General features: G+C 38.4%; 2 protein-coding genes across 6 annotated transcripts; one reads left to right on the top strand and one right to left on the bottom strand.

Moving 5' to 3' along the window:
- Window positions 1-362: 362 nt before the first annotated feature.
- On the top strand, window positions 363-3,261 carry LOC116245891 (uncharacterized). Its single transcript, XM_031617494.2, has 5 exons — window positions 363-843; window positions 1,688-1,802; window positions 1,904-1,985; window positions 2,724-2,775; window positions 2,940-3,261. Exons 1-5 carry the CDS (start codon window positions 442-444, stop codon window positions 3,000-3,002), a joined length of 714 nt encoding a protein of 237 aa, XP_031473354.1. The 5' UTR covers window positions 363-441; the 3' UTR covers window positions 3,003-3,261.
- LOC116245889 (uncharacterized) lies at window positions 1,992-22,524 on the bottom strand. Of its 5 annotated transcripts, XM_031617490.2 has the most exons (18): window positions 22,311-22,524; window positions 21,996-22,218; window positions 20,104-20,180; window positions 19,602-19,723; window positions 18,420-18,470; window positions 17,283-17,402; window positions 16,779-16,898; window positions 16,467-16,608; window positions 16,055-16,225; window positions 8,351-8,503; window positions 8,083-8,189; window positions 7,784-7,874; window positions 7,464-7,605; window positions 6,856-7,012; window positions 6,152-6,268; window positions 4,916-5,039; window positions 4,692-4,833; window positions 1,992-2,123 (listed from the first exon to the last, which is right to left on the bottom strand). In XM_031617490.2, exons 2-18 carry the CDS (start codon window positions 22,117-22,119, stop codon window positions 2,032-2,034), a joined length of 2,052 nt encoding a protein of 683 aa, XP_031473350.1. In that variant the 5' UTR covers window positions 22,120-22,218; window positions 22,311-22,524; the 3' UTR covers window positions 1,992-2,031. The 5 variants fall into 5 exon arrangements, with proteins under 5 accessions (XP_031473350.1, XP_031473353.1, XP_031473348.1 ...); XM_031617488.2 differs by lacking the exon at window positions 1,992-2,123 and having other exon boundaries at window positions 4,588-4,833; XM_031617489.2 differs by lacking the exon at window positions 1,992-2,123 and having other exon boundaries at window positions 4,588-4,833; window positions 21,996-22,267; window positions 22,376-22,524.
- Between the last annotated feature and the right edge of the window lie 2,097 nt (window positions 22,525-24,621).

Genomic DNA, 24,621 nt, shown 5'->3' with positions numbered 1-24,621 from the left:
GAAAAATCTTATGTTTAAGAGCCATTCTTTTTTATCATTAAAAAACATTATTTAAGTAAAAAAACAATTAAATATAACCAAATCACTCTTAACCTTATATCTATAAGAATAGATTAAGTAATTAGTTTTAACGAAACTTTTATATGGTACGCTTTCTTTCAATTATATATATATAATAAATAAATAAATTAATTCTTAAAATCTCCACCATCCGTCGATCTTGAACCCCGCTTCGTCCCCATGAGGGCCATGACTACGTCTACGTGTTATGTCCAGCTCCTATACAACTGATGGCTGGAGGAATGTAAGAATTATATACTTATATATATATATAAATTGTGTGGCGTACTTGAGCCACACTTTGCCCCACTCTGTTAGAAGACAGAGAAAGAGAGACCTCTGTTACAGAGCGAGAGACCTCTGAGAGAGAGGGAGAGGGGGATGAGCTATCTTTTCCCTGCGTCTACCTTCCTTCCTCTACGGGAGGCACGAACCTTCCACAGCAATGTCCCCAAATTTGGATCAAACACCTTCCCCATCCAACGGCACCAAGATTCCCTGGTTCCCTTCCCATCCTCCTCCTCTCCCGCCCGCCGCGTTTCCCTCGAGGCCCCCTTCTGCCCGCTGGTGGCGAGGGCAGAGGGTAACCAGGCGACGTTAACTTCGTCTGCGCCGCCGACCTCACCTCCATCTCCCTCCGCGGCCGCCGATTCCCCGGCGGAGCTGGTGAGGCGATTCTACGACGGAATCAATGGCCGCAACCTGGAATCCGTGGAGGAGCTCATTGCCGACAACTGCGTCTACGAGGACCTCATCTTCCCTCGTCCCTTCGTTGGCCGCAAGGTTTGTGCCTTTGTGGACTATAATACTGCTTCGTCTGCGCCCTCCCCTCCTCTTCCCGTTGCAGCGTAACGGATCGGTTTCTCTTATCTCTGTTTCTTGACGCGAAACGTTTTCGTGGATGGATCGGACTTCTGACGTAGTATTATAGCTTTTGCTGCGGACGTTTATGGATCTTTAATTTGGATCAGGTCGGGTTGTTATTTGTAATTTGAATCTATGCTCGGGAATATGGGCTGGGTTCAGCTTTGATCGTGCTACAAGCAAATTATTATAGAGCCAATGCTTTTGATACGGCTTTCAAAATATTCAAATCTGTCCCAGATGACCCGGATCCATATCTGATTTGATGGTATAAGGTTGATCCAGATCCAGAACATAGATGATAACGCTAGGTCTCCTGGGTCGCTCCAAAACAGGGGCTTTGCCGCTTTGGCACAGAGAACCTATGCCGGTTCAAGTTATTTTCTACAAAATTGCCTTAGTTATACCAATGTCGTCAGAATCAGCCAATTTGAAACGAATTTCATAGCAATTTAAGAGAACCATTAAGTGTTTTTCAAATATTGTGGTAGTTTATTATTAAAAAAAAGACATTTTTGAAACTGAATTTTGTAATTTTTTTTTGTCAATTCCCAACCAATTTAGCTGAACCAACCGATTCACTGAATCCGATTAAATTTCAGAACCGACTTTTACAACACTTGCACAGAAATCTGATCTTGGGTAAATGAAGGATAAGATTGGGATTCTCTAATTAAGTAGTAAGTTAATGAGAAAACCAAACATGGGATTGTGAATCTGATAAGAAAAACAGATTCATGCGGTTCTTCATATGGATATGCAGGCGATACTTGAATTCTTCAAGAAGTTTACAGATTCTATCAGTGCAGACTTGCAGTTTGTGATAGACGACATAAGTGGCGACGATTCTTCAGCTGTCGGGGTCACATGGCACCTTGGTATGCCATCTTCTGTTCTGCCTGTCGTTGTTCACCTCCAGCACCAACTTTTCCTTCTGTGATTTTCTTTACTGTCAATGACATTTACATACGTTTAACAGAATGGAAGGGGAGATCCTTCCCTTTTAGCAAGGGCTGCAGCTTTTATCGATGCGAAGTGAGCAATGGCAAGAGGAAGATCATGTGAGTACAGTCTGCTATTGCCTCCACCCATCTTTTGTTGATGTAACTATCGAGCTTGGAAATGCAGAACTCCTCCTTGACTCGATAGGAAATTCTCCCCGTCACTGATTTTGTGGCAAAGAATCATGTGCCCTTCAACTGAAAAAAGTAATAAGCACCTCATTACAAGGAAAAAGAAAATAAAGGTATCTTTTATGTCTTTGACGTTTGCCAAAAATAGTTTGACACCTTGATCTTTTCCCATGTAGAACTTTCTCACTTGATCTGTTTTTAATCCATTCCAGTGCAACACGAAATGAGTTTTTTTTCAAAATTTTTACGTTATATTATTCATCATGCAGTTTCACATATGCCAAAAGCTAGTTCCTTGAAAATGTCATGGGATTTTGCTTCGCAGAAATTTTTGGTCATGGATCAAACAAATAAATTTCTTCGAAGAAGGCGCAATGCATTTCAAAGCAATTACAAAAGGAGTGCATGCATATAGACACGCAGGATTACATAGAGTTGTATATATTGATAAAACAACTATTGGAGATGGGACTGTAAACTTGAGTGGGTTTGGTTCATGCTTACACACTGTGGTAGTTTCAGTCATACCAACAGCCACCGGCAAACTAACATGAATCCCCAAGTAGAGACTGGAAAAGAGAAAATATCAGCTCATGGTGTTCGTCTTCATTTGGTTCTCTGGATAACCATTCTTTCTGAGTTTCTAACCTGTTGTTATTTTCACAGTTATGGAAGAGATAGTGTGGAACCTGCTCTGAAACCTGGAGAGCTGGCCCTGGTATGCCACTGAATTATTCATTTTTTCCGCTATGAGCACGCAATGTTCCTGATTATATCTATGTATGTTCCTGATTAGCCTATAGGCATCACCAGTATGGCTGTGTTGCAGCACTTGCAAAGTTCTTGTGAATATATTTGTTGACATATGCGTTGTCTTAACAGGGTGCCATCAGAGGAGTAACTCTGCTTCTTCAGCAATTTCCTCAACTTGCCGACCGCTTATAGCAAACCAATTGGAAGCCAGCACAACAGTTGCTCCCTTCTCATCCTAGAACACTGTAAATATGTAATTTGACAGCTATTTGCTTATCTTCGCTTAGTAATATCATACATGAGGCTACTTTTACCTATCAATTTACTATACCAATCTGTACCTTTTTTTCTTCCCTAATATAGGATTACTTTTAGAAGCTATTACCATTGAAGACCGAAAGTGTGTAATTTAACAGTTATCAATTACTTTAATCTGTGTCACTGTTGTTTATCTGTGTTCAGTATATCAAAATTTTACCTATCAACTTACTGTGCCGATCTGTATATTTTTATTTTCTCTAGCATCATTCGTTGTAAAGATTGCTACCCGTGAAGGTACATCTGTTAGATTTCTTACATTACAGCACATTCCACAACTCTGTGATTGCTTATCCTTCCGGATTTGCTATTCATGTACACAAGAGACTTCCACAAAAAACAACTAGCCCTTCTATCTGTTCTTTATCAGGTACAGTGCAGCTCATCGTCACATTGGAGATTTGGAGCATGAGTACAAAAAATGAGAGAATACTTGCCAATGTAATGTAAATTGGTTATACATTTGCACATATCATTTCCCTGAACAAACGTAAAGTGGCTTCAGCACAGCCATCATGTGTATAACCAGCAATTATAGCATTCTGTGATATTTAAGCTTTGTTCTAGCATTTCCTGAAATAGAATCCAGCCGCACTTAAAATGCTTGCATCTTCAATGCAAGCTGGTGAATTGCATCCTTACATGTCTTTATCACATATCAAAATGGACGAACCACAAAATCACGGATCACTGAAGGAGCATTGACGGAAGATGAAAGAGAGCAGTAAACAGCAGATTCTTCTCTATTCATAGCCACACTCCTAACCCCCGTGTCCTTCCCTAGTTCCCTTCCATATAAATGATGACACTAGGGCTCATATATAGATCAGAAGTATTAGACAGTGGGTGATCAGCGTATATTGATGACCCAAAAACGAAAAATGAAAAAGATTATATTAGAGTTAGGTGCATGTTGCAGGAGGATCAAAGATCATTTCAATTTCGGTAATGCTGAGGGGAATAAGTCAATGACATTGCATGATTCCCATCCATAAGAAACTTCACTTGAATGGTGGTAAGGGCTAGTAAGCAGGTCTTAGAAGGCATGAAATCTATGTGGTTATCAGTTTGTCACGAAATCTATGACATATGTGCATATTTTCAGATCAATACCCAGAAGCTCATTCAGAAATGAAGTTTGTTATAGAACCCCTTATATCTCTCCTTAGCTCATTTCCTCTGTTCTTTAAATTTATGAATGACACCAACTTGCTCCTGGGCAGCTCACACCACACAACATAGCCAAAAAAAATAAAAAATGAAGACGGTGCAACTAAGCAAAAAAGGATGAGGAATACCTCTGAAAATCTTTCTAAGAATGGTACTCTTAGGAATGTGACTCTCCTCTCTCGCATACAAGTAGAAAAGGAAAGGAAGATCCCACTAAGACATAGTCCATTATAATTACTATAAGAATAATAGAAGTTCCAAATTTCCAGTCACAGTTTGAAGTTCTAAATTAGAAGGAAATTTCTGATGGCCCTTCCAGACGAATATAATCATAAAGGATTCCTTGGAAAGGCCATGAACTTATAGCCTGGGTGAGGAAGATGGTATTCTCACCTTCCAGAAGCCAAGCATTGATAATGTCAATGTTGAACAGCCAATATAGCCCATGAATCCCATGCCTGGCGATTGTATTGTCCGTACCAATCCTACCAGTTGAAAAATGAGGCGGGTTTGCGTTTGGATCATTGAAGCGAACCTTTGCCAATGCAAAACTAGGTCAGTAGAGCAATCCATTTAAGATACTGACGAAATTGAAGTGCATGAGCCAGGAAGTATGCCTGCAGGTCAGAATCTGTGGCAGATGCAAGAGCAATCCGGAGCTTGTAAGTCCCATTTTGCCTTGCCGCATCAAGTTTGAATTTTATCTGCCATGTTGTTGGCTGGTATGTGCTATTTTTGCGCCTGCATGATGTTGAAATGGCAATTACATATAAAAAAATTCACTAGTTCTTTACATTGTAGAACAGAGGACTTCCTTGCATTGTAATGATAAGCGCAGTGCTCTTTTGGCAAAATGGTCCCAGATATAAAATCATGTCTAGGTAAATATCTTACAACTTGGTCTTCTCTTTTGCAAAGCCACTCTAAAGTAATCCCTGAAATTAAGAGCCATCCCTGCTCACCCTGCCTTCTTACTGCAGCCTATGTCACGTGGACACCATAAGGGGTTCATGGATTTGGCAAATTTATGGATCTCATAGTGTTCCTTGCACATAAGAGGACATTCTTTTAGTGCCACAAAGCGACCAGATTGTCCTGAAAAAACCTTTCTGCTAACTGCAGGGAACCAATTTAATTTCCCAGACACTCTCCCGCACATGCTCAGAGCCTCAGACGCATAGAAAAAGTATCCACACACACACGCTCTTTGCAAACATATATTATATATATATATACAACAAGTATGGGCAATATCTTGGAAATATCGTGTTTTTATTGTCAAAACAGCATGAGTATTTTTTTTCAAATGTCGCCAAAATGTATATTTCGTGACAATATAATGATATTTTCCCCGTTTATAAAATACCTTTCTTATTTTAGTTTACAGTACCAATTTTGTTTATTTTAGAAGCTATTTCGAATCTTTATCAACAAATTTATAAGGAAGTTAGTATAGAACTCCAAATTTTATCTATTTTATATATTATTGCTTTTTTGAGTTCATCGTTTTTTTCCTTTAAGAAAAAAAAATCCGAAGGATACCAAAAGAAACCTTGCCGATAAAAGCACAAGAATTGTATTTGTAATTGTATCAGTGGTAAAGTTAGCAACTGTATCACGTTAGGACCCATCTAAGCAGATGGGAAATGGTAAGCATGCTTCTCTAAAACTGAAAGGTGCAACATTCTAAAGATGAAGGATTAAAGAAAAGGTTATTGTCTAGAAAAGAACGTAGAGCTAAGAGACCAATTTATCCTTAAAAACCGAAAGGAATCTCCAAAATTTTTTAGTTAGAACATGGAATGACGTACACACATATCTGGAGTATGGAAGACCAACTAAATTATCCCCACCTGGTAACTTGCGCAAAAAACCAGTCTCGAGTATCGTCACTGGCACCGATTTTGTAGACAAGATCCTCAGCAGGGAATAAGTCTGCATACCTCTCCCACAATCCATATTGCCTGAACCTGCTAGTGTAAGTGAGTTATCAAGCTATAATGTTAATTCTAGCATAAAACTTCCAACTAATTGGAATTCTGATAAATCCTTCCCAAACAGTTCCTTGTTGAAAGTAAATTTAATCACTAAAATTTCCATCTCACTGCATCCGAAGCAGGAAACAAGCTCTCTCTCTCTCTCTCTCTCTCTCTCTCTCTCTCTCTCTCCCCCATTCTACATGCATGGCAAGAATAACCCTATCCTCGTGACTGTGGGCATGAACAGAAAGGCGTTGAATGGAAGTAAACCTCTGCCCATTGACATACCGATTCATTGGTGACTACTTGTCAATTAGATGGACCATATAAAGCAAACAAAAAGCAGAAGAAAGATTATAAAGCAATATTTCAGATACACTTCGACTTGACTAGATAAACAAGCTATCTTTGTAACATCGCTGATGCTTGAGCAAGAATTCTGGTGGCATTTGATCGATGGAGGCATCCGTTGCATAACCATGTTATATCAATCAAGGTTCCACGTGTTGAAGTTATATACTGGACAAGACTTGGATATGGAATCAAAGAATGAATTACAGTGAAGAATATGGACTTACCTGTCAGGATGGTTAACATAGAGTTTGTTGACATAATTTGGGTTGGGATCAGGAACATAGAACTCTGCAGCAGAGCGGTCAGGAATCCCTATCTCCCACAGGGTAGGACCATTTCTTGGAGGCTCGTATACCAGATTACCCAAATCAATACGACCCCCTGCATGTTTTTTGCAACAATAATTGGATCCATAATAGAACCAATTATAGGAATTATCGACTATAACCTTGAATGTGTCGTTAATCGTGAGCTAAAAGCATTAAACGCAGCAGGTCATGCAGTAATTCAGTTCATTTACATTAAAAAAGAAGTGCATAAATACAAGATTCAGCAGCCTGAAAACTTGAAAATTTAGTAATAGCATGGAGATCAAGTGCAAGTTTAGTGCCATTCTTTTTTCTTTGAGTGCTACAAGTATTAGCAAAATTCTGAGGCCATCATCATTTTTATCATCATACATTGGAAAACTGCTGACAAAACCATTTCAGAGCAAAGATATTTTCAAGGTGTCAAAATTTGAGTACAGAATAACCTCCTAAAATTTTATATTTTGTTGTTCCCATTTAAATGGAGCATGTGAAGCATTGTGAACTAGGAGCAAAAAGTCAACCTGAAGAAATGTTAACAATTAAATCATATTTATAATCTCCAATGAATCCAGGAACCCATGCATAAAGATTATAGCTTCCACGTCGAACATGACTGATGGTGAAGAAACCATCAGAATCAGCTTTAGTCCAAAATTGATATCCCTGTAAAGGACAAAGTAAAAAAAAAATGAATAAACACATCCATGAACCAACTGCTGCTGCGGCAAACTGTTGTGACGGCATAGAGATAAAGCATTGCCATTTAGGAGAATGCAAGAAAATCTCCACGTAATTGTTTTCAGACTGCACAAAAATGCACTAGCACAGATGCCTGGATCACCTTGCATTCCCTTTGCCAGGACCCAACTTCTCCAGGTGGAGCTAAACCCACATAAGCAGTGTCTGCAGACAATGCTTCCAGAGAAACATACCTGAATATGATAATCAGAAGGCACAGTGAGGAAATGAACACGATGCCGACCTAAGGTAAAACAATAACAAAAACATCGAAGAATCAAAGATTCCAATAGCTCTTAATAACATGACAAGGTTGATCATAGCTGGCCCGGAACCACCCAACCAGGTAGTATCATGAAGAAGCATTTTGTGTCGCTGGGATAATAAATGTACAGAACATGCCTGTCTTTAACCATTAGTCTCCCACTAAGAGACCCTCGCTCATCAGAAGTTGGGAAGTCCGCCGAGGCTGGAAAGTCATAAGGCCAACTTTGTACTTCAAGCATCATCTGGAACAGATGAAACAGAAGAAAAATGAATATTGTAAACTTTGTAAACATCAAACAGGTGCTTTGTTTCATAATTCTCACAGTTGTTTTGAATTGAAATTTGCTAAGTGTAACCAGCAAATTGCATCTATAATCATATGAAGATGAACGTCAGATAAAACCTGAGACTTCGCGTCCTGCCAAAGAAGTGAATCTGATCCAACCATCCCGGAATTAAGATAGATAAACACGGGCCCGAAAACTTTCTTCCAAGGTTCACCATCTCGAAACTTGGGGACGAGATCATCCCCAGCATAGTGAGTACTAAGGAACATCTGTCGGAGAAAGGATTCTCTTAGATTTGGGAGAAAAATCAGAGGAGACCATAAATCAAGCATGCAAATTACACGGAGTGCACTTACAAGTCACAGCTAAATCCTTTCCCACTAATGCTGAGATTTGACATCCTATTGCAGAATTTCTAGGAAAGGAACGAAAAAAGTTCAAAATAGACAGGTAATCCTGATTTGACAGAAAACCTTTCAATGGCTCCAAGCATTATTTACCAGGATACCTGCTTCCGTTTTCTATTATTCGCTTCTCCAATTAGGTTTGCTTCTCGCTTCACACCGCTTTCCCTAGACCATCATCTACGCTAATATTATAGTTCAATTATTGCTTCCCGCAATCTTTTCATTTACTCGTGCCTGTGATCCAAGACTCCGAGCACTAACGCCCATCCACTGTTCCACAAAAAATAAGGACTTATGTTGCTAGTCTGTCTAACCCCTATCGTGAATAAAGTGCAATCAAGCTCACTCGTGAGTGTCACTGGAAGCGCACTTCGGAATCAAAATTCGACGCGCTTCAGAAGCTCGGCAAGAAGCGCCTCCTCGACAAAGGAAGCTCGCTTCCGGTAGAAGAGGAAGTGAGTTTCCCAATATTGGGAAAGCGAACTTCCTGCTGAGAAGCAAAATTGCTTCAAGGATCAGCAGCACTGGCGGAGCCAGAAATTTTTTGTTATGGGGCACTAATTCAGTGAAAAAATTCTCCAACTAAAATATATGTTATTTTAAAATACATAAAAGTTGATAAGCATTTTCAACGACTTGAGAGCTTTCCTCCAAAAAAAAACTAACTTTTCTATTACTTTAAACTTAAAATTTCATTTTTTTAACTACTAAATTTCATGGTAACTAGTACATTGGATCTAATTTCAGCACTCTAGTATATGAAAGTAACTTTCACATCTCTTTCTTCTTCATCAAATCATATACAAATTTTCTGTTGCAAGGAATCAAGACTAAGCCTATTATAGACAACCTTTCTGTTACATTGGATCAAATTTTCTTCATCAAATCATTTTTTCTTTCTTCTTCAATAATGCTCGGTAATGCCAAGCTTGAGCTGTAAAAAATTAAAGCTTGATTCATGTTCAGGATAAGCCTATTATGAGAGGGACAAATTTGAGCTTCCCCGTTCTGCCCACACTGGTATACATCCAACGTTTGTCTCTTTGCCTGATCATCTTGAAGGCTATTTCAAACCAACTTTGTAATCCTTCATTAGTAAAAGAAATCTTCATTAAGCATTTTCTTCTACAGCTTTAATATTGCTGACGAACTGCTGCACTTGCTTTATCAAGTGTAAGGTCTCAGCTTGACTAAAGGCTAAAGCTCATCCCTTGGTCTCCACACGAACAGAAGTAAAAACAAAAACTAAAACAACAAAAACCATGTAAGGCTAAAGCTCATCCCTTGGTCTCCACACGAACAGAAGTAAAAACAAAAACTAAAACAACAAAAACCATGTAGCGTTCAACTTCAATCTCATTTTAGAAAACAAAAATGAAAGCAACAACAAACAAAAAACGCCAATAATATGGAATTTAAATAGCACACAAACAAGAGAGAACAAGTCAAGTAGAGAAACTCTGCTTCTGGCATCATCCGCCTCAGAGAGATAGAGAGCACATTTCAGTTGAGGGGAATTAGGAGATTTAGGGCTAACGAGATGTAGACAAAATAGAAAATAAATCAAACAAATAGACATTAAATGCCCAAAATCACTGCAGGGCTGAAAGATGTGGAGGGTAGAACTGAGAAGCAAAAGAGCCAACCTGCGGTGGAGGGGGGAAGGCAGAAGGGAGGAGCAGAGTCAGCAGACCTGCTGCTGCCAGAGCTCTGTCGTGCGGCTGCACAGGGGAGAAGATCCAAGCAAACTTGCTGATAGCCTGATGTTGGAGCTGCGGAGAACTGCTGCGGCAGCGAAACGAAAGAGCGTGCAAGATGCACAGATTGGGACCGGATCCATTTTTGGCGTGGGCAACACTGCGTCAACATGGGCGTGAGGCAAACTAAGATTCCATTTCACTGTGGAGCTTCCTTGAGCTGGCATGGGCAGGCGCCCATGCTTGCCCCACGCTGGCTCCCCTACTGTTGGTCAGGGGGAGCTCGCTTGCTTGAACTATTCTTTCCGCTTTGATAGACTGAGATTTCAAGAAGAGGATGATAGAGAGAAAAGAGGCTGCACCAGTTTTACGTGATTTGGCTTTGGAGTTACATCCACGAGCAAGAGAAACCAACGTTTTTTATTTGTTGATAATAATCTTGTCAATACAATCAGGAAGGGAGGAGAGCGTGAGCACTTTCATAAATAAGTGATAAGTTGGTTTATGACCATTGTCTACTTTCTTTGCTGAATTGAGACCAATTATCTCTAAGGAGTTCTAATTTCTCGAGATATGACTTTATCTCTAATGTAATGACAATCGATCTCAATATGTTCCGTTTTCTCATGAAATACAGGGTTTGTAGATATATGTATTGCAGTCTTGTTGTCACAAAACATGTCCATAGGCTTGGTAATACTAAAACCTAATTCTTCAACTAGGTTCTTAGTCCATGTGAGTTCACTAGCACCCGATGCCATTGCACGGTACTCTGCTGTTGCACTAGATTTAGTCACTACTCTTTGTTTCTTGCTTTTCCATGCTACTAAATTTCTTCCAACAAACACACAATATCCAGTAGTAGATCTTCTGTCACTAGTGTCACTTGTCCAATCAACATCAGTGAAACAAAAAATGTCAATGTTTTTGTTTCTTTTGTACCAGAGTCCCTACCCTGGAGTACCCTTCACGTATCTGAGGATGTGATCAACTGCTTTCATGTGAGACTCTCTTGGACTCTGCATGTACATGTTGATAACATTCACCGCATAAGAAATGTCAGGTTGAGTGGCAGATAGATATATCAGCTTACCCACTAGCCGTTGGAACCTTTCTTTTTCAACTTTTGATTCATATTCACATGGTCCAATTTTGAGGTTTGACTCAATAGGAGTGTCTGCCGGTCGAACATCTAATTTTCCAGTCTCCTTTAAGATATCTAATGCATACTTTCTTTGACATAGTAAGATACATTTATGAGATTGAACAACTTCAATGCGAAGAAAGTATTTGAGTTTTCCCAAATCCATTATGTCGAAGGTTTTCTTCAAATAGTCTTTCAGAATTTGAATACCCTTAGCGTCGTTTCCAGCAACCACTATGTCGTCCATGTAAATTAATACCACGGTGATGTTCTCTCCATGCTTTTTGACAAACAAACTATTGTCTGTGTGACATTTGTGATATCATGTTTTTTCCAATGTCTGACTTACTTTATGTACCAAGCTCTAGGAGATTGTTTCAAGCCATATATAACTTTATTTAATTTGAAGACTCTTCCTTTCCTTTCATCTGGATGACTGGGAGGTAAAAACATATAAATTTCTTCATTGAGTTTCCCTTGTAAAAAGGCGTTTTTGACATCTCGTTCATGAAAGCTCCAATTCAAGTTGCTAGCAATAGAGAACAATATTCTCAATGTGTTCATCTTTGCGACAGGCACGAATGTTTCTTCATAATCCAACCCTTTAGTCTGCGTGAACTCTTTAGCCACTAGACGAGCCTTGTATCTTTTCAAGGTGTCATCACTTTGTATTTTACTTTATAATGTCATTTGCACCTCACTATGTTTGTGCTCTTTGAAGGAATGACAACTTTCCAAGTTTTGTTTCGCCTTAGGGCTTCTAGCTCTTCGTTCATAGTTTTTCTCCAATTAGGATCATCTTGAGCCTCTTGAAATGAGTTGGGCTCCTGAATGCTATCAAGATTTTTAATAAACTTGGCATGATAGTCGGAAATTTGATTGTATGACACATACTTGCTAATTGGATAGGTTTCATAATCAACTAGACGTGAATGAGCTCGCCTAATCCTTTCTGATCTTCTGAGAAGTGACGGATTGTTCTCTACATCTTCAGTAGTTGTTGCAAGTTCATGATCATTTGTGGGGCTCTCATTCTCGACATGAGTCTTATTATTAGTTCCCTGTACATCAGCCACAGTTATAAACAAGTCATCATAGTCATGCAAAGTAGAACTAATAGACTCCCCCTCATTTTGGCTATCATGATTGACGTTAAAGTAAGAGAGAGATTCATTGAAATGCACATCTCAAGAAATGATTTTTTTTCTAAAGGCAGGCTTGTAGCATACGTACCCTTTGCTTTGCGAATCATAACCCACAAAAATGTATTTAATAGACGGTGGACTCAACTTGTCTCTTTTTGATGGGTGTTGCCACATGTAAGGAACACATCCAAACAACCTAAGATGATCAAGCTTAGGTTGAGTTCCTGTGAGACGCTTGATAGGACTGAGGTAGTTCAAAGATTCGCTTGGAGTCCTATTAATAACATAGCATGCAGTCGAAATGGCATATTTTCAACAATTTTTTGGTACATTCATTTGAAATAGGAAACTTCTAACAACTTCGAGTAAATGTCTGTTTTTCCTTTCGGATATGCCATTTTGTTGAAGTGTATCTACACAAGATGTCTCGTGTCTAATACCATGTTCACCAAGAAAGGATTTGAAATCATGATTTTTATACTCAGTGCCATTGTCAGATCTAAAACCTTTAATTTTCAATACATATTGGGCTTCAATCATTTTATAAAAGGTTTTCAAGTGAGAGAGCACTTTGAACTTATTCTTCATAAATAGACCCATGTAGACTTAGAAAAATCATCAATGAACAGCACATAGTAGCGAAATCCATCCATAGAATCAATAAGCGCAGGGCCCCAAACATCAGAGTGTATCAAATCAAATGGTTTTAGGCTAATGGAATCAAATAAAGAAAATTTAGGCCTAATCATTCTAGCAAACTTGCATATTTCACACTCTCTACAATTCAAGCATAGATTAGGAAATAAATAATCTAAAATTCTAGAAGATGGATGTCCCATTCTTTGATGCCAGACATCTCCATTGTTGACATCATTTATGTTCAGTGCATTATTCATGGTTCTTATTTGATAGAGTCCATTGATGAATTGCCCTTCACCAATCGTCTTCTGAGTCATCCGATCCTGAAAAATAACATTAGTAGCAGAAAATACCACATTGCAATTTAACTCCTTAGTGATTTTAACAACCGATAGAAGATTGGTAGGCATAACAAGCACCTTGCTAGTGTAACTTTTGTCAAAAAAAATCTATGTTGCCTAACCCTTTCACAGTTATAGGAACACCATTGGCAGCGGCAACATGACCAATATCTCTAGAATGAACATATGAACTTAAGAAAGAAGATTTATTGGCCATGTGATCTGTGGCCCCGGAGTCAACTACCCATCGCAAGTCTTTACCCTCAATGTTATTAGCCATAGTAAGAGTCGTACCTGTTTTGCTTGTACCTTTGTTGCCTAATGTAATTGAGATGTCGGCTGTCCTTTGAACTTGAAGATCTTTTATCATTTCAGCAAGCTTGTCCAACGTGATTTGGTTTTCTGATGAGGAGATGGCCTGAGTCGCTTGGTTGGAGTTGTTGTCCCTTTTGTCATGACTGTGACCTATGCTTCTATAAGCTGAATTCTGCCCTTTGTCTGGTTTTTGTGAAGGAACCAACAAGAATCTCGAGAATGACCATTCCTCTTGCAATGAGTACATAAAGTCCTCACGTTTGTGTTTAAAAGACCTCTCACTATTGGCGACATGGGCACTATTACTTGTTGTAAAGGTCATTTTGTCTTCATTTTGTATCACTTCACCACCATCAGCCAGCGCACCCATAGCCTTATGCTTGGACTCTTCACGCATAAGCAAGGAGAAAACGGAAGCTAGAGAAGGCAGTTCGTGAGCCATAAGTATTTGACTACGTAGTTGCTCATAATCATTAGGCAGTCCGGTTAAAATTTCAAAGATACGATCTTGTTCTCGTTGTCGTTTGGCCTTAGTAAGATCTGTAGTCAATGGTGCATAAATATCTATTTCATCCCATATTGCTTTAAAAGTACCAAGGTACTCACTAATGGATGATGTGCCCTTTTTCAAGCTGCCCTTCTTTTGCGCTAGTTGATACATACGGGTTGTATACTCACCGTAAAGATCTTTGGCACCTTGGCAAACTTCTTCGGCAGTTTCTAAGAAGGTGAAACTAGCTGCGATCTTGGGCTCCATAGAGTTTATGAGCCAAGAGTTTATGAGCCAAGATGCTACAGTATCGTTGGTGGACCTCCATTCATTGTATTTTGGATCATTAATGTGAGGTTTCTTGATACTACCATCAATACAATCTAACTTGGATTTTCAACTAAGAAATCGGGTAACAGCCTTAGACCAAGGCAAATAGTTGAAACCATCGAGCAACATATGAGTAATTTTGAGATTGCGTTACCTTGTTCATGAACGACACTCTTGTGCATCGATTCATCGCTGGTTTGAATGATGGTGGCTTCACCGTTGTCATTCCTGGTTTCCCTTTCTTGTTCCATGATGATTCACAGTTTGAAGCTCGAAGATTTTGCCTCACATGATCTTTTTACCGCTCTGATACCATGACAGACTGAGATTTAATCAAGAAGAAGATGATAGAGAGAAAAGAGGCTGCACCAGTTCTATGTGGTTCGGCTTTGCAGCCTACATCCACAAGCAAGAAAACCAACGTTTTTGATTTTTTGATAATAATCTTGTCAATACAATCAGTCATAACCTTATACATCAAGAGAGTATTAAGGAAGGGAGGAGAGCGTGAGGCACTTCCATAAATAAGTGATACGTTGGTTTATGACCGTTGTCCACTTTCCTTGCTGAATTGAGACCAATTATGTTAATTGGTATTTTGAGATGGTTGATGTTCTAACATGGTTCTTCACAAAGTGAGCTTTATAAAAAGCCAGTGTGGTTCATGTCAGCGGGAACTCACTTTCTTCAATATATATATGTGTGTGTGTGTGCGCGCGAAAGTCGCAAATGTGGTTTTTTTTTTTATCTTTTTTTTTTCTTTGACTGATCATTATGGTCTTGTTCCGTGGTTAAATTTCTAACTAATATATTTTTGTTAGTCAAAATATGGCGTCTTAAATTCCTTCTCTTTTAGCTTCAGGTTCAGTCTTCGCGCTTTTACTTGGCTCTCACTTCCGCCTTTTAAAATTTCATTTCTGCTTTTGTTAACTCTGCTCCAAACTGTAGCTCTCTTCCTGCCTACTTTTTTCATTTTGCCAACAGGACATTACTAACGAAACTTCGAATCCGTATTTTACTCTCATTCACAAAGCACTTCGCAAATACCACAAACAAACAAGAAAGATGTAATGTCAATCAAATACATATTCTTATCAACCGACTAAACTGCTTATGGTTCCTTTGGTAAATCCCTAGCTCCACGATCAACCATAAAGATGTTTATATGCAGAAGTCCACAAACTATAATTAACAGGATGCAAACAGATCGTGATGAAATACTGAAACCAAGGCGGCATAAAAACTGGGAACATGCGTCACTATGCTACAGTCTCGTCAAGTGACGCGAAGAGAGCAAAGAAAGAGCACTCACAGCAAGAGTGGTAGGACCGACGTGAGAAGTGAGGTCCTGCTTGACGGGGCCTCCGGTTCGGAACTCATCGCTGGGCGTGATGCACCAGAATCCGATGGGCGGGTCGCTGGAGATCCATCCGTGAACTCTGTTGTCCTCATTATCACAGGAATACTGGTATTTATCATCCACCTGGTTTTCTGAACTCTTAGCCCCTAAGAATTTGGAGAGAGAGAGCCGACAGCAATATATAGTGGAAAATGGCATACGGAGGAAACCAATTTAATTAGTCAGAGACTCTGAAACAACTTCGATGGTTTAAGTGTTGACAATGTCTTAACATGCCTGTGCTAGGAAGATAAAATGGCTTAGAGTTGAGAAGCTTGTTGAAGAGAAAAGTATGCAGTTTCCTGCAGTTCTAAAGCTTTCTCACCTCCCCTTTAAGGTCAGGATTGATCGGATTCACTAGCAGCACTGCTTCAGGGTAAGCCAACGGTTGACCACGTCCAGGCAAACGATCATCCGGCATGGGCATTATCCTCTGGCGATCGTCTGCTATGGCCATGTAGTGGAATCTAAACGTCCATTGACAATTCAAGAACTTTCAGTTGGAAGAAAAATTGCAAAAGGACTGAACCAAGTTTATGATGAGAGCACCACTCAAACTAATCCTTCACTAAACTCATTCCAATAGAGGAAACAAGAAAGTAACTACCAGCAAAGAGTGATGAGAGATCAACTATACATGTTTTTCCTTAGCTTAAAAGCGATCCTTATCTCTGCAACATCGAAGTCAGGCCACCCTCCCAAGTGTTCAAAGATCGCATAGCTGTAAAATCCTGACTGACCACTAAGCAAGATAAACCTACATAAAGCCCAAAACTGTTGATACACATCCACAACATAATCTAGCGAAATTAAGGAATTAATCAGTAAAATTATTAGTAGTAAATACGTCAAACCTCACTAATTAATTTGACCTACTACCCTATGTCCATTTGAGGAAGCCCTTTTTCCTCAAAAGGCTGCCTTTATTTTCATGATTTCTGCATGTTTGCATGTATTATTTTATAAATCTCTCTTTTACCAAAGTGGTAATTGCATATTAGTATCTTGCAAGTCTAGGATACAGACCAAATGTTGGTTTCCTCTTAGATATCATTATCTCACATTTCAACCACTAACAAAGTTTTCCAAGTCGATGGTCTTAGTTATGTTTCATGTGAGAGAGAGAGAGAGAGAGAGAAACCTTTTATCTATATTGAGAGGAGCAAGCTTGCCTGTCAGAGAAGAATTCCATGTTCTTTTGAAGGAGACCTCAATCTGGCTTTCATTCTGTAAGACCACACTAAAATCTGTACCCTTTATCCTGCAATATTGTTCTTTCATAAATCTTCTTGGGGTACTGTTTGTTAATTAGAAAGCAATCGGATCAACCCCAACCAGTTTTCCAGTCAATTCAGGCGCCCAAGCAATCGGCCGATTCAGCTGAATCGGTCAAAGTCGGTCAAAAATAATAAAAAGAAAAATCATTTCATGAGAAAAAAAATCAAAGAGATATGTTCTTAAAATATTACAAGTATTTAAAAACAAGCAGCTACTACTCATCAATTGGCACATTTGTTTCTAAACTACAAATTTTTTATAAGGGGGCTGAATTAAAGTTTCTAAATTTTGAGTAGGGTTTAAACATCATTTTTTCAAAATTTTTATATAAAACAAATGAAATTTTCTAAAATTTACATATAATTTTTAAAAAAAAAATTGAGGTAGGGCCAGGGCCAAAGCGGCCCCTGCCTTGGCCCTGCCCTGAAGACACCCAAAGGCGAATTTTCGCACAAATAAACTCGGATCCGTATCAAAAGTCTGAACTCATCTGCTTTTGGAGATAATCTAAACTTTTGGCTTGATATGATCTAGTACGGCTCCCCCTTGCAAGCCAACGAGGTTTCAAGTGTTTCTGTGTTAGTTCAGATCGGAATCAACACTTTAGTTCTATTCCAAATTTTTGTTGGGAATACCATGGCGTAATCTTCATATGTAAAACCAATGCGTCACTTTACGCAGAGATGATGGTAGAATTTCATAAACTCTAATAAAAGAATATTAGAAACTTCAGATTTCGAACTGCAAGTTTTTACGAAACAATGTTTTTGTATTCAGATAAAGTGATCTAAAGGACAATTTCTTGATCCTGATCCATGTAAAACATATCCACGTAGTTAAACTGTTCAAGGAAAAATCTTCAAAAATTTGGTTTCTAAAACACAATGGTCCAATTGCAGCTGATCCAAACCCAACTACGAGAACCGAACCACAGAATCAGAGACTTAAGAACCAATCTCTGGCGTATTAACATAGACTTTTTAATAATCTGTCTGCTTACACATCAGAGATTCCTGGGCCATTTGGTTCATTCCAGTATAGATCCCAGTACCTGTAAAAATATCCACGAGCCATAAGCTCCTCTGGGAGGAAAAAAAAGGGTTCTTTACATAGATGAACAATTTATAGTCCTTTCAAGTTATAATGGATCTTTATACATCAACTGACATTCATGAGATGTCTCCAAACGTAAAAGGGGTTTATTCATTATGCGGGGAAAAAGATAACTTATCAAGCTTCTTAGTGATATCATTTGTATTTTTCTTTTTTCAATTTGATCGTTCACTGTCAAAGCTTGTTACATCCACCTCAAAGCTCCATCCAAAGCCAACAAGTGAAAAACAAGCACTCGCTGGCTCGCTGCGATATTGTTTCTCAAGATGACGAGATAAAAAAAAAGGAGTGCCCCAGTTTTGGAATAATTCAAAGTTACATCTAAAGATGAAATTTTGCAAAAGTGCTCTAACTTTGGCTTATAATATTTAAAACTTTAGATTATCATGATTCTCATCCCAAAACAAACTGGTCCAGGAAAAAAAAAAGTCTTTGAGTTATGAAGAGAAGGAAAGTAATAATCAAGAAGTCTTCAAAAGCACTATATGCCTTCTATGGGTTCTTATTATCAACTGAAACCTATAATTGTGTGTTAGTGAGGTTGGGCTTGAGTCCACTTAATAAGGAGTTGGACTTAGGCCTGACCATAGCTCGTGACTGAGGCTTGGGCACAGTCAACTATTCAAAACCTGAGCCTGGCCCCAGCCTGCCCAAGTTAGAATATTATATATATATATATATTATAATAAAATACATATAATTATATATATATATCAATAAAAATAATATTAAAAATAAGTCAAAGCAAATAAGTCAACACGAGCCCGCCAAACACCTAATTTTCTGGCCCGAGTTACACTGGGGCACGCCTTGTCAAAGTGTGCGGGAGCTTATAACTTGGAGGAAGACTGGCTGTCTCACTGTCAGGGTCAGAAAGGAGGTACCTTTTGGGGAGTGTGGAAAGTTATTGTACCCCAAGTGTATACATCCCACGCTCATTTTTGGTACAAAAGCATAACTCCATGCTGATCGAAATGTGGATGTGCTACCACCACCACAACCCAGTCACGGCAAGGATCTTGAGAAAAAAAAAAGTCCATAGGCAGAGAGAGAGAGAAGAGATTTTTACCCTCCCGTCGCCCCTTCTTGGTCGATCTCTAGCAAATTGTCAAGGCGATTATACTTTATTCCCGTTACTATTCCCTCGGGCTTAGACACCGTGACTTGAACGATCCCATTGCCAATCACCACCTGCTAGAAAAGGAAAGCAGCTTGGTTGAGATACTTAAGAGTTGCATGTTCACTTATATTGTTTTTCAATAACATCATAGGGTGAACGAACTTTTATCAAATTACGTCAGTATATGTAATCTTGCACTTAAGTTGAATATCTTAATTTGAATTAAGAATTCAGCATATATGGTATTTTCTGGCCAATACATTATTCTCTTTATGGAAATATAACATAAAGTGTTGCTTAGGATTTTACTAAGCGACAAGACCAATGACTAGCCGCACTCCAGCAACTAGTCCAAGGAGCTATGCTAAGGCAACAAAACTAAATATTTATTATTTTTCAAAAGTTAAACGCCTTTGCAAATGATAGGACCAAGGAGAAGTGAGATTCATACATGGCGGTCCTGAATCTCCAGGGTTACACCACGGGAAGCAGCCGTTGGTGTCAAGTTGGAGCTCCTCCTTGCGCAGCCTGAAAAGCAGCACTGTCAGTGGAATTCAGTTAAATCACCAATTCGGAATATACACATTGAAAATAGATGGTGTACGATTCCAAGCTTCCATGTTGTCCAACTAGAAAACTGAAACTAAATGATCCATAGGAAAAAAGATTTTCTACATATGATCTTGTGTTTATCAAAAACAAATGCTGAATTACACCAAAAGTTTACAACCCTAAAACCAATATGGCACAACAACAGAGTTAAATATCCTACAAAAGTATAGTCATTGACAAAGAAGAAGCAGAAAGAAAGAAAGCCGCACTGGTAGTCTAGTTCCAATGAAGGATACGGGGCGATTGTCTCCCGGCCTTTATTAATGAAATGACGCCGCACTAGTTATTGTTATTATTATTTGATTCAGACATGAAATTTACAAACAAAAAGTTTCGCATTCAAGCGAAGGTGTAGTACTGTCAAAGACGAAATAATGCATGAGATCAACACACACCCAGATCACTAGGAGAAATATGAGAAACACCGGTGGATGTCGCAACGTTTCATTGGATTAGTTACACGTTGCCACATATAAAATAAAATTTTGAACAAAATGTAAATCGCTCTTTAAAATCATTCTTATGCATAAACAATTATGAGCAGTCTGGTCATATTGATCAAATGGTCCATGACTAATTCTCATACATATTTTTTAATTGTGCGTGCGTGTGTGTGTGTGTGTGGAAAGTTAAACCAAAGTAATATATCAACGTTACCAACAAAAATTTCACTTCCAGTGGAAGATAAAAAGATCGGCAGATATTATACTTCCAAAAAGTGACGCTTCTCAAAGAAAATCACTAGAAAAACCGCCGGACATCCAAGGCAAACGGAGAAGCAACAAACAAACCCAGCGACACTAACCGAACAGCAGGACAGTGGCAAAGCCAACTGCAGACGGCGAACCGAGCAAACGGCAACCCAGTGGGCAACCATCGTGAAACAGAAAAGGGAAGAGGAAGAAACCCGTCTGACGTGCGCGCAGGAGAAAACGAAGGAGAGTCGTGAATCGTGGAGGGAAGCAGAAGAATGAAAGCAGACTGCCTTCTCCATGGCCTTTCAGTGATCCCGTTTGGCTTGATCTCCTTTTTCCACTTTCGGATGCAACAAAGCATCGAACGGCTTTTCCCAAAACAATTTTCTACTCGTGAAGAAAAGAGGAACGGCGGAAATCCGGTCTTTAATCTGCAGGGTACGCACACGAGCACGTAGCTACACTCTTTGGAAGTCGGTGGTAAATCGATGAAATCTACATCCTTTACCGCCAAATTCTTTACCATTCAGGGAGGTGAAAGAAGGAAAGAAAGGAAGGAAAAGAAGACGCTCACCACTACGTCAATGCATGATCGAGAGCTCAGAACTGGACGATAAAAACGAGCACATTTCAATCTTACAGAAAAATACGGAGTTTCTTTTTCCGTCAGAAGAAATGGTTGTAGAAGAAAAAGGTAAGACCACTGCCTGATCACAAACCGTACGAAAAAGGGGAATCGAGAGGCTCACAAAGACATTACGAGCCCTAAACAACAACCGCAGGCTTCGGTTTTGGGATGAGTGAGAGACAGAAGACACTGAAGCACTAAACTCGAAGCTGAGTCCAGATCTTGGAGCTCGCGATTTTGAACAGGAATTGAGAATTTCTCACTACTCGTCGCGAGCGCTTCGATCTTGAGGCGAGCTAAATCGAATTCAAAGAGTAAAACAGGTGCTATCTGTACGTTGAAATAATGACTATTTCACAACTCAGGGCAATCCTACACCGAACACTCCAAAAAACCAAGAATAATCACCAATTTCGGAGCAAATTGAAGCGTAAGTTCCCGAGCATAAAAGAAGATGCAGCAAAATGCAGATCGCGGCCATCCAAACGCATTCGGTCCATTCCCTAGCCGTCCACGCGACAGAAACCTTCATCTTCGCCCCCAAAGATTCACAGGAAGACACAAAATAATCGCCGATACAAAACTGAATCCATAAAACTTCAGCGGAGGCATCATCTGTTAAAGACGGAAGCTGTCATTTACAGTAAAATTTCATCAGGGCCGCACTTACCTGATTCTTTCTGCATATAATAAATGTATCAAATCTGTAAGGTTATGATTCACCAGCTCATAATTGTGTGCAACAGAAAGGATTCATTAGGAAGATTCATGTCCTTCTCTAACATAACCTCAAGGAAATATCTGCATCGTCTAAACAACTCAAAAGACAGCAGCTCTCCTCCTCATCCTGTTCGTTCTTGTTCAAAAGGAGATCTCCGGCTGCGGGCGAGGCAAGTTCCGTCACCGGAGTCTTCGCACTTCCTATTGGTATACGATACCTTCCATGAGAAAAACGAGCAAAAGGAAGAGGCGGGTCACTCGGGTGTTTTGTTTCGGGCGCCATTGATTCAACTGGCGAAATTTACCTTTTTGAGCCTATTCCTCTTTATAACTCCTAACAAACTGTCCACTTTTCCAATTTTGCGTTAGAGGACGATTTTTTAACGAGAAAGAAAAGAAAATATCTAGAAAAAGTAAGAACGTAATTTCTCGATAAAAAAAAGTTATACTGGAAAAAGATTAGAAAATGTGTCCTTTATAATAAAATTACATAAACGTCCCTTTTTTAAAGTTATGGACTATAGGTAACCCCGAAAATTTTTATAAAAAAAAACTCATATAAATTGAGTAAAACTCAAAAAAAAAAAAAACAACTCCTGGCATCACTCGCTCGAAGGAGCCGTCTCAAATCTCATTTTTATATTTATATCCAAATCCGAATCTGAATTTTTGAACCCAATTTTACCAATTTTTAAAATTTAATAGCATTAGATATATCTTTAATCATAACCATTTTTTTAATATTTACATATTTGAATTCAAATTTGAATAAAAAAACATATCCAAAATCTAATTTTACAATCCAAATCTGATTTTTATATTTATATCCAAATCAGAATCTAAATTTTTAAACCAAATTTTATCAATTTTCAAAATTTAATAGCATTAGATACAAGATATTTGTTTAAAATGAATCTGATCTGAATCCGATTAAATATTTATGTACATCCGAATCCAATCAAATGTCACTTATTAAATTCAAATTTAATTTGATTTCTTAATCAAATATTAATTCTTTTAATATCTGATTGATCGGATATCCAATTCAAATAGAATACATTGACATCCATTGTTGGTGTTAACATTTGTTTTTCGATACCAGCATCTTACCGATTCGGCGAGTCACCGATACACATCACTATGTATCGGCTTGTATCCCTTTGTCTTTTATTTTTAAAATTTAAGAATAATTTAAAATATTTAGAATTGATTTTAAATGGTGGGAGTGTGTGTATTAAACTAGTACCAACCAACCTTGTCTATATCATTATATCACTATCGACAAAAGAGGTGCTGCTTGATACGATACGCATCAGATAATCCTTCTAAATTTATATCTTTCGGCCCTTTCTTAATAAAATTATAAACAGGTGCCCCTCCTGAATTAATACATTACTGGAAAACATTAAATATTCCTCTAGTCGTGGTGATTGATTGGCATATTTGGATAGAAAACCTTCCTGATAACGTGTGCCAGTAAATGACCTATGTTTTATGTTATAGTTACAAAAAATGCGTTTTTTTCAAAAAAAAAAAAAAGAAATGTGATAAGTTAACTTGCTGTTTAAAACTTAACAAATACATCTTTTAAAAAAAACGTTAAAGATAAAAAAAACATGTTTTTTCGCATTTTTTCTGTTTTTTATTTTTTCAATTTTTTTAATGTCAAACAATTTTTTTTCATTTTTTATTTGTTGCAAATCTACTTATCTTTTTTTGTGTTATTAGTTTCTTACTTATTTTATTTTCTCTTTATTTTTAGTTTTTTAAATTTTTAAAAATTTTACATATTTTTTCTGTTTTCCCCCCTTCTTCAAGCTCGCCATGTTATACTCAGAAAAACTTCGTTATTTAAAAGCCCGAAATGTTATTTGTGACTATAGACTTTTAAGATGTTTTGTTTGTCGTTATAGACGTAATCCCTTCACAGGGATGGAGAAAGAAATTTTTCATGAGGAGGGCTTAATTAAAGTTTCTAAATTTTGACAATGATTGAAATATCATTTTTCAAAATTTTTATATAAGACAAATAAAATTTTCTAAAATTTACATGTAAATTAAAAAAAAAAAAAAAGCTTTTGAGGTGAGGCCAAGGCCCATGAGGCCCCCTAGCTTCGCTCATGCTTCACAGGCCATGACACCCAAGACGCAAAGCCTCTTCCTTAAAAACTTTGTTCCAAGTTTTAGGACCTACTTTGAAACATGGGTAGCAACAATGTCGCAGTTTGCAGTATGAAAGAGTAGCATGTATGGGAATTGGATCGACGACATGTTGTTTGCATGTTGATCGACTTGACCAACTATATTATGCAAA

Source organism: Nymphaea colorata, chromosome 1 (assembly GCF_008831285.2).
Source record: "Nymphaea colorata isolate Beijing-Zhang1983 chromosome 1, ASM883128v2, whole genome shotgun sequence".
NCBI classification, from domain to species: domain Eukaryota; kingdom Viridiplantae; phylum Streptophyta; class Magnoliopsida; order Nymphaeales; family Nymphaeaceae; genus Nymphaea; species Nymphaea colorata.
Note: the sequence above shows the minus strand (reverse complement) of the source record. Positions and strands in the feature narration are given on the sequence as shown.

Excerpts from the sequence above, each read along its gene's own strand:
- LOC116245891 (XM_031617494.2), top strand. The coding sequence starts at position 442 with ATGAGCTATCTTTTCCCTGCGTCTACCTTCCTTCCTCTACGGGAGGCA. Across the intron at positions 1,803-1,903 it reads CGGGGTCACATGGCACCTTG|AATGGAAGGGGAGATCCTTC; the intron begins GTATGCCATCTT and ends TACGTTTAACAG. Across the intron at positions 2,776-2,939 it reads AACCTGGAGAGCTGGCCCTG|GGTGCCATCAGAGGAGTAAC; the intron begins GTATGCCACTGA and ends TTGTCTTAACAG.
- LOC116245889 (XM_031617488.2), bottom strand. The coding sequence starts at position 22,119 with ATGAAGGTTTCTGTCGCGTGGACGGCTAGGGAATGGACCGAATGCGTT. Across the intron at positions 17,403-18,419 it reads GGCCCAGGAATCTCTGATGT|GATAAAGGGTACAGATTTTA; the intron begins GTAAGCAGACAG and ends ACAATATTGCAG. Across the intron at positions 16,226-16,466 it reads ATCCTGACCTTAAAGGGGAG|GTGGATGATAAATACCAGTA; the intron begins GTGAGAAAGCTT and ends TCAGAAAACCAG.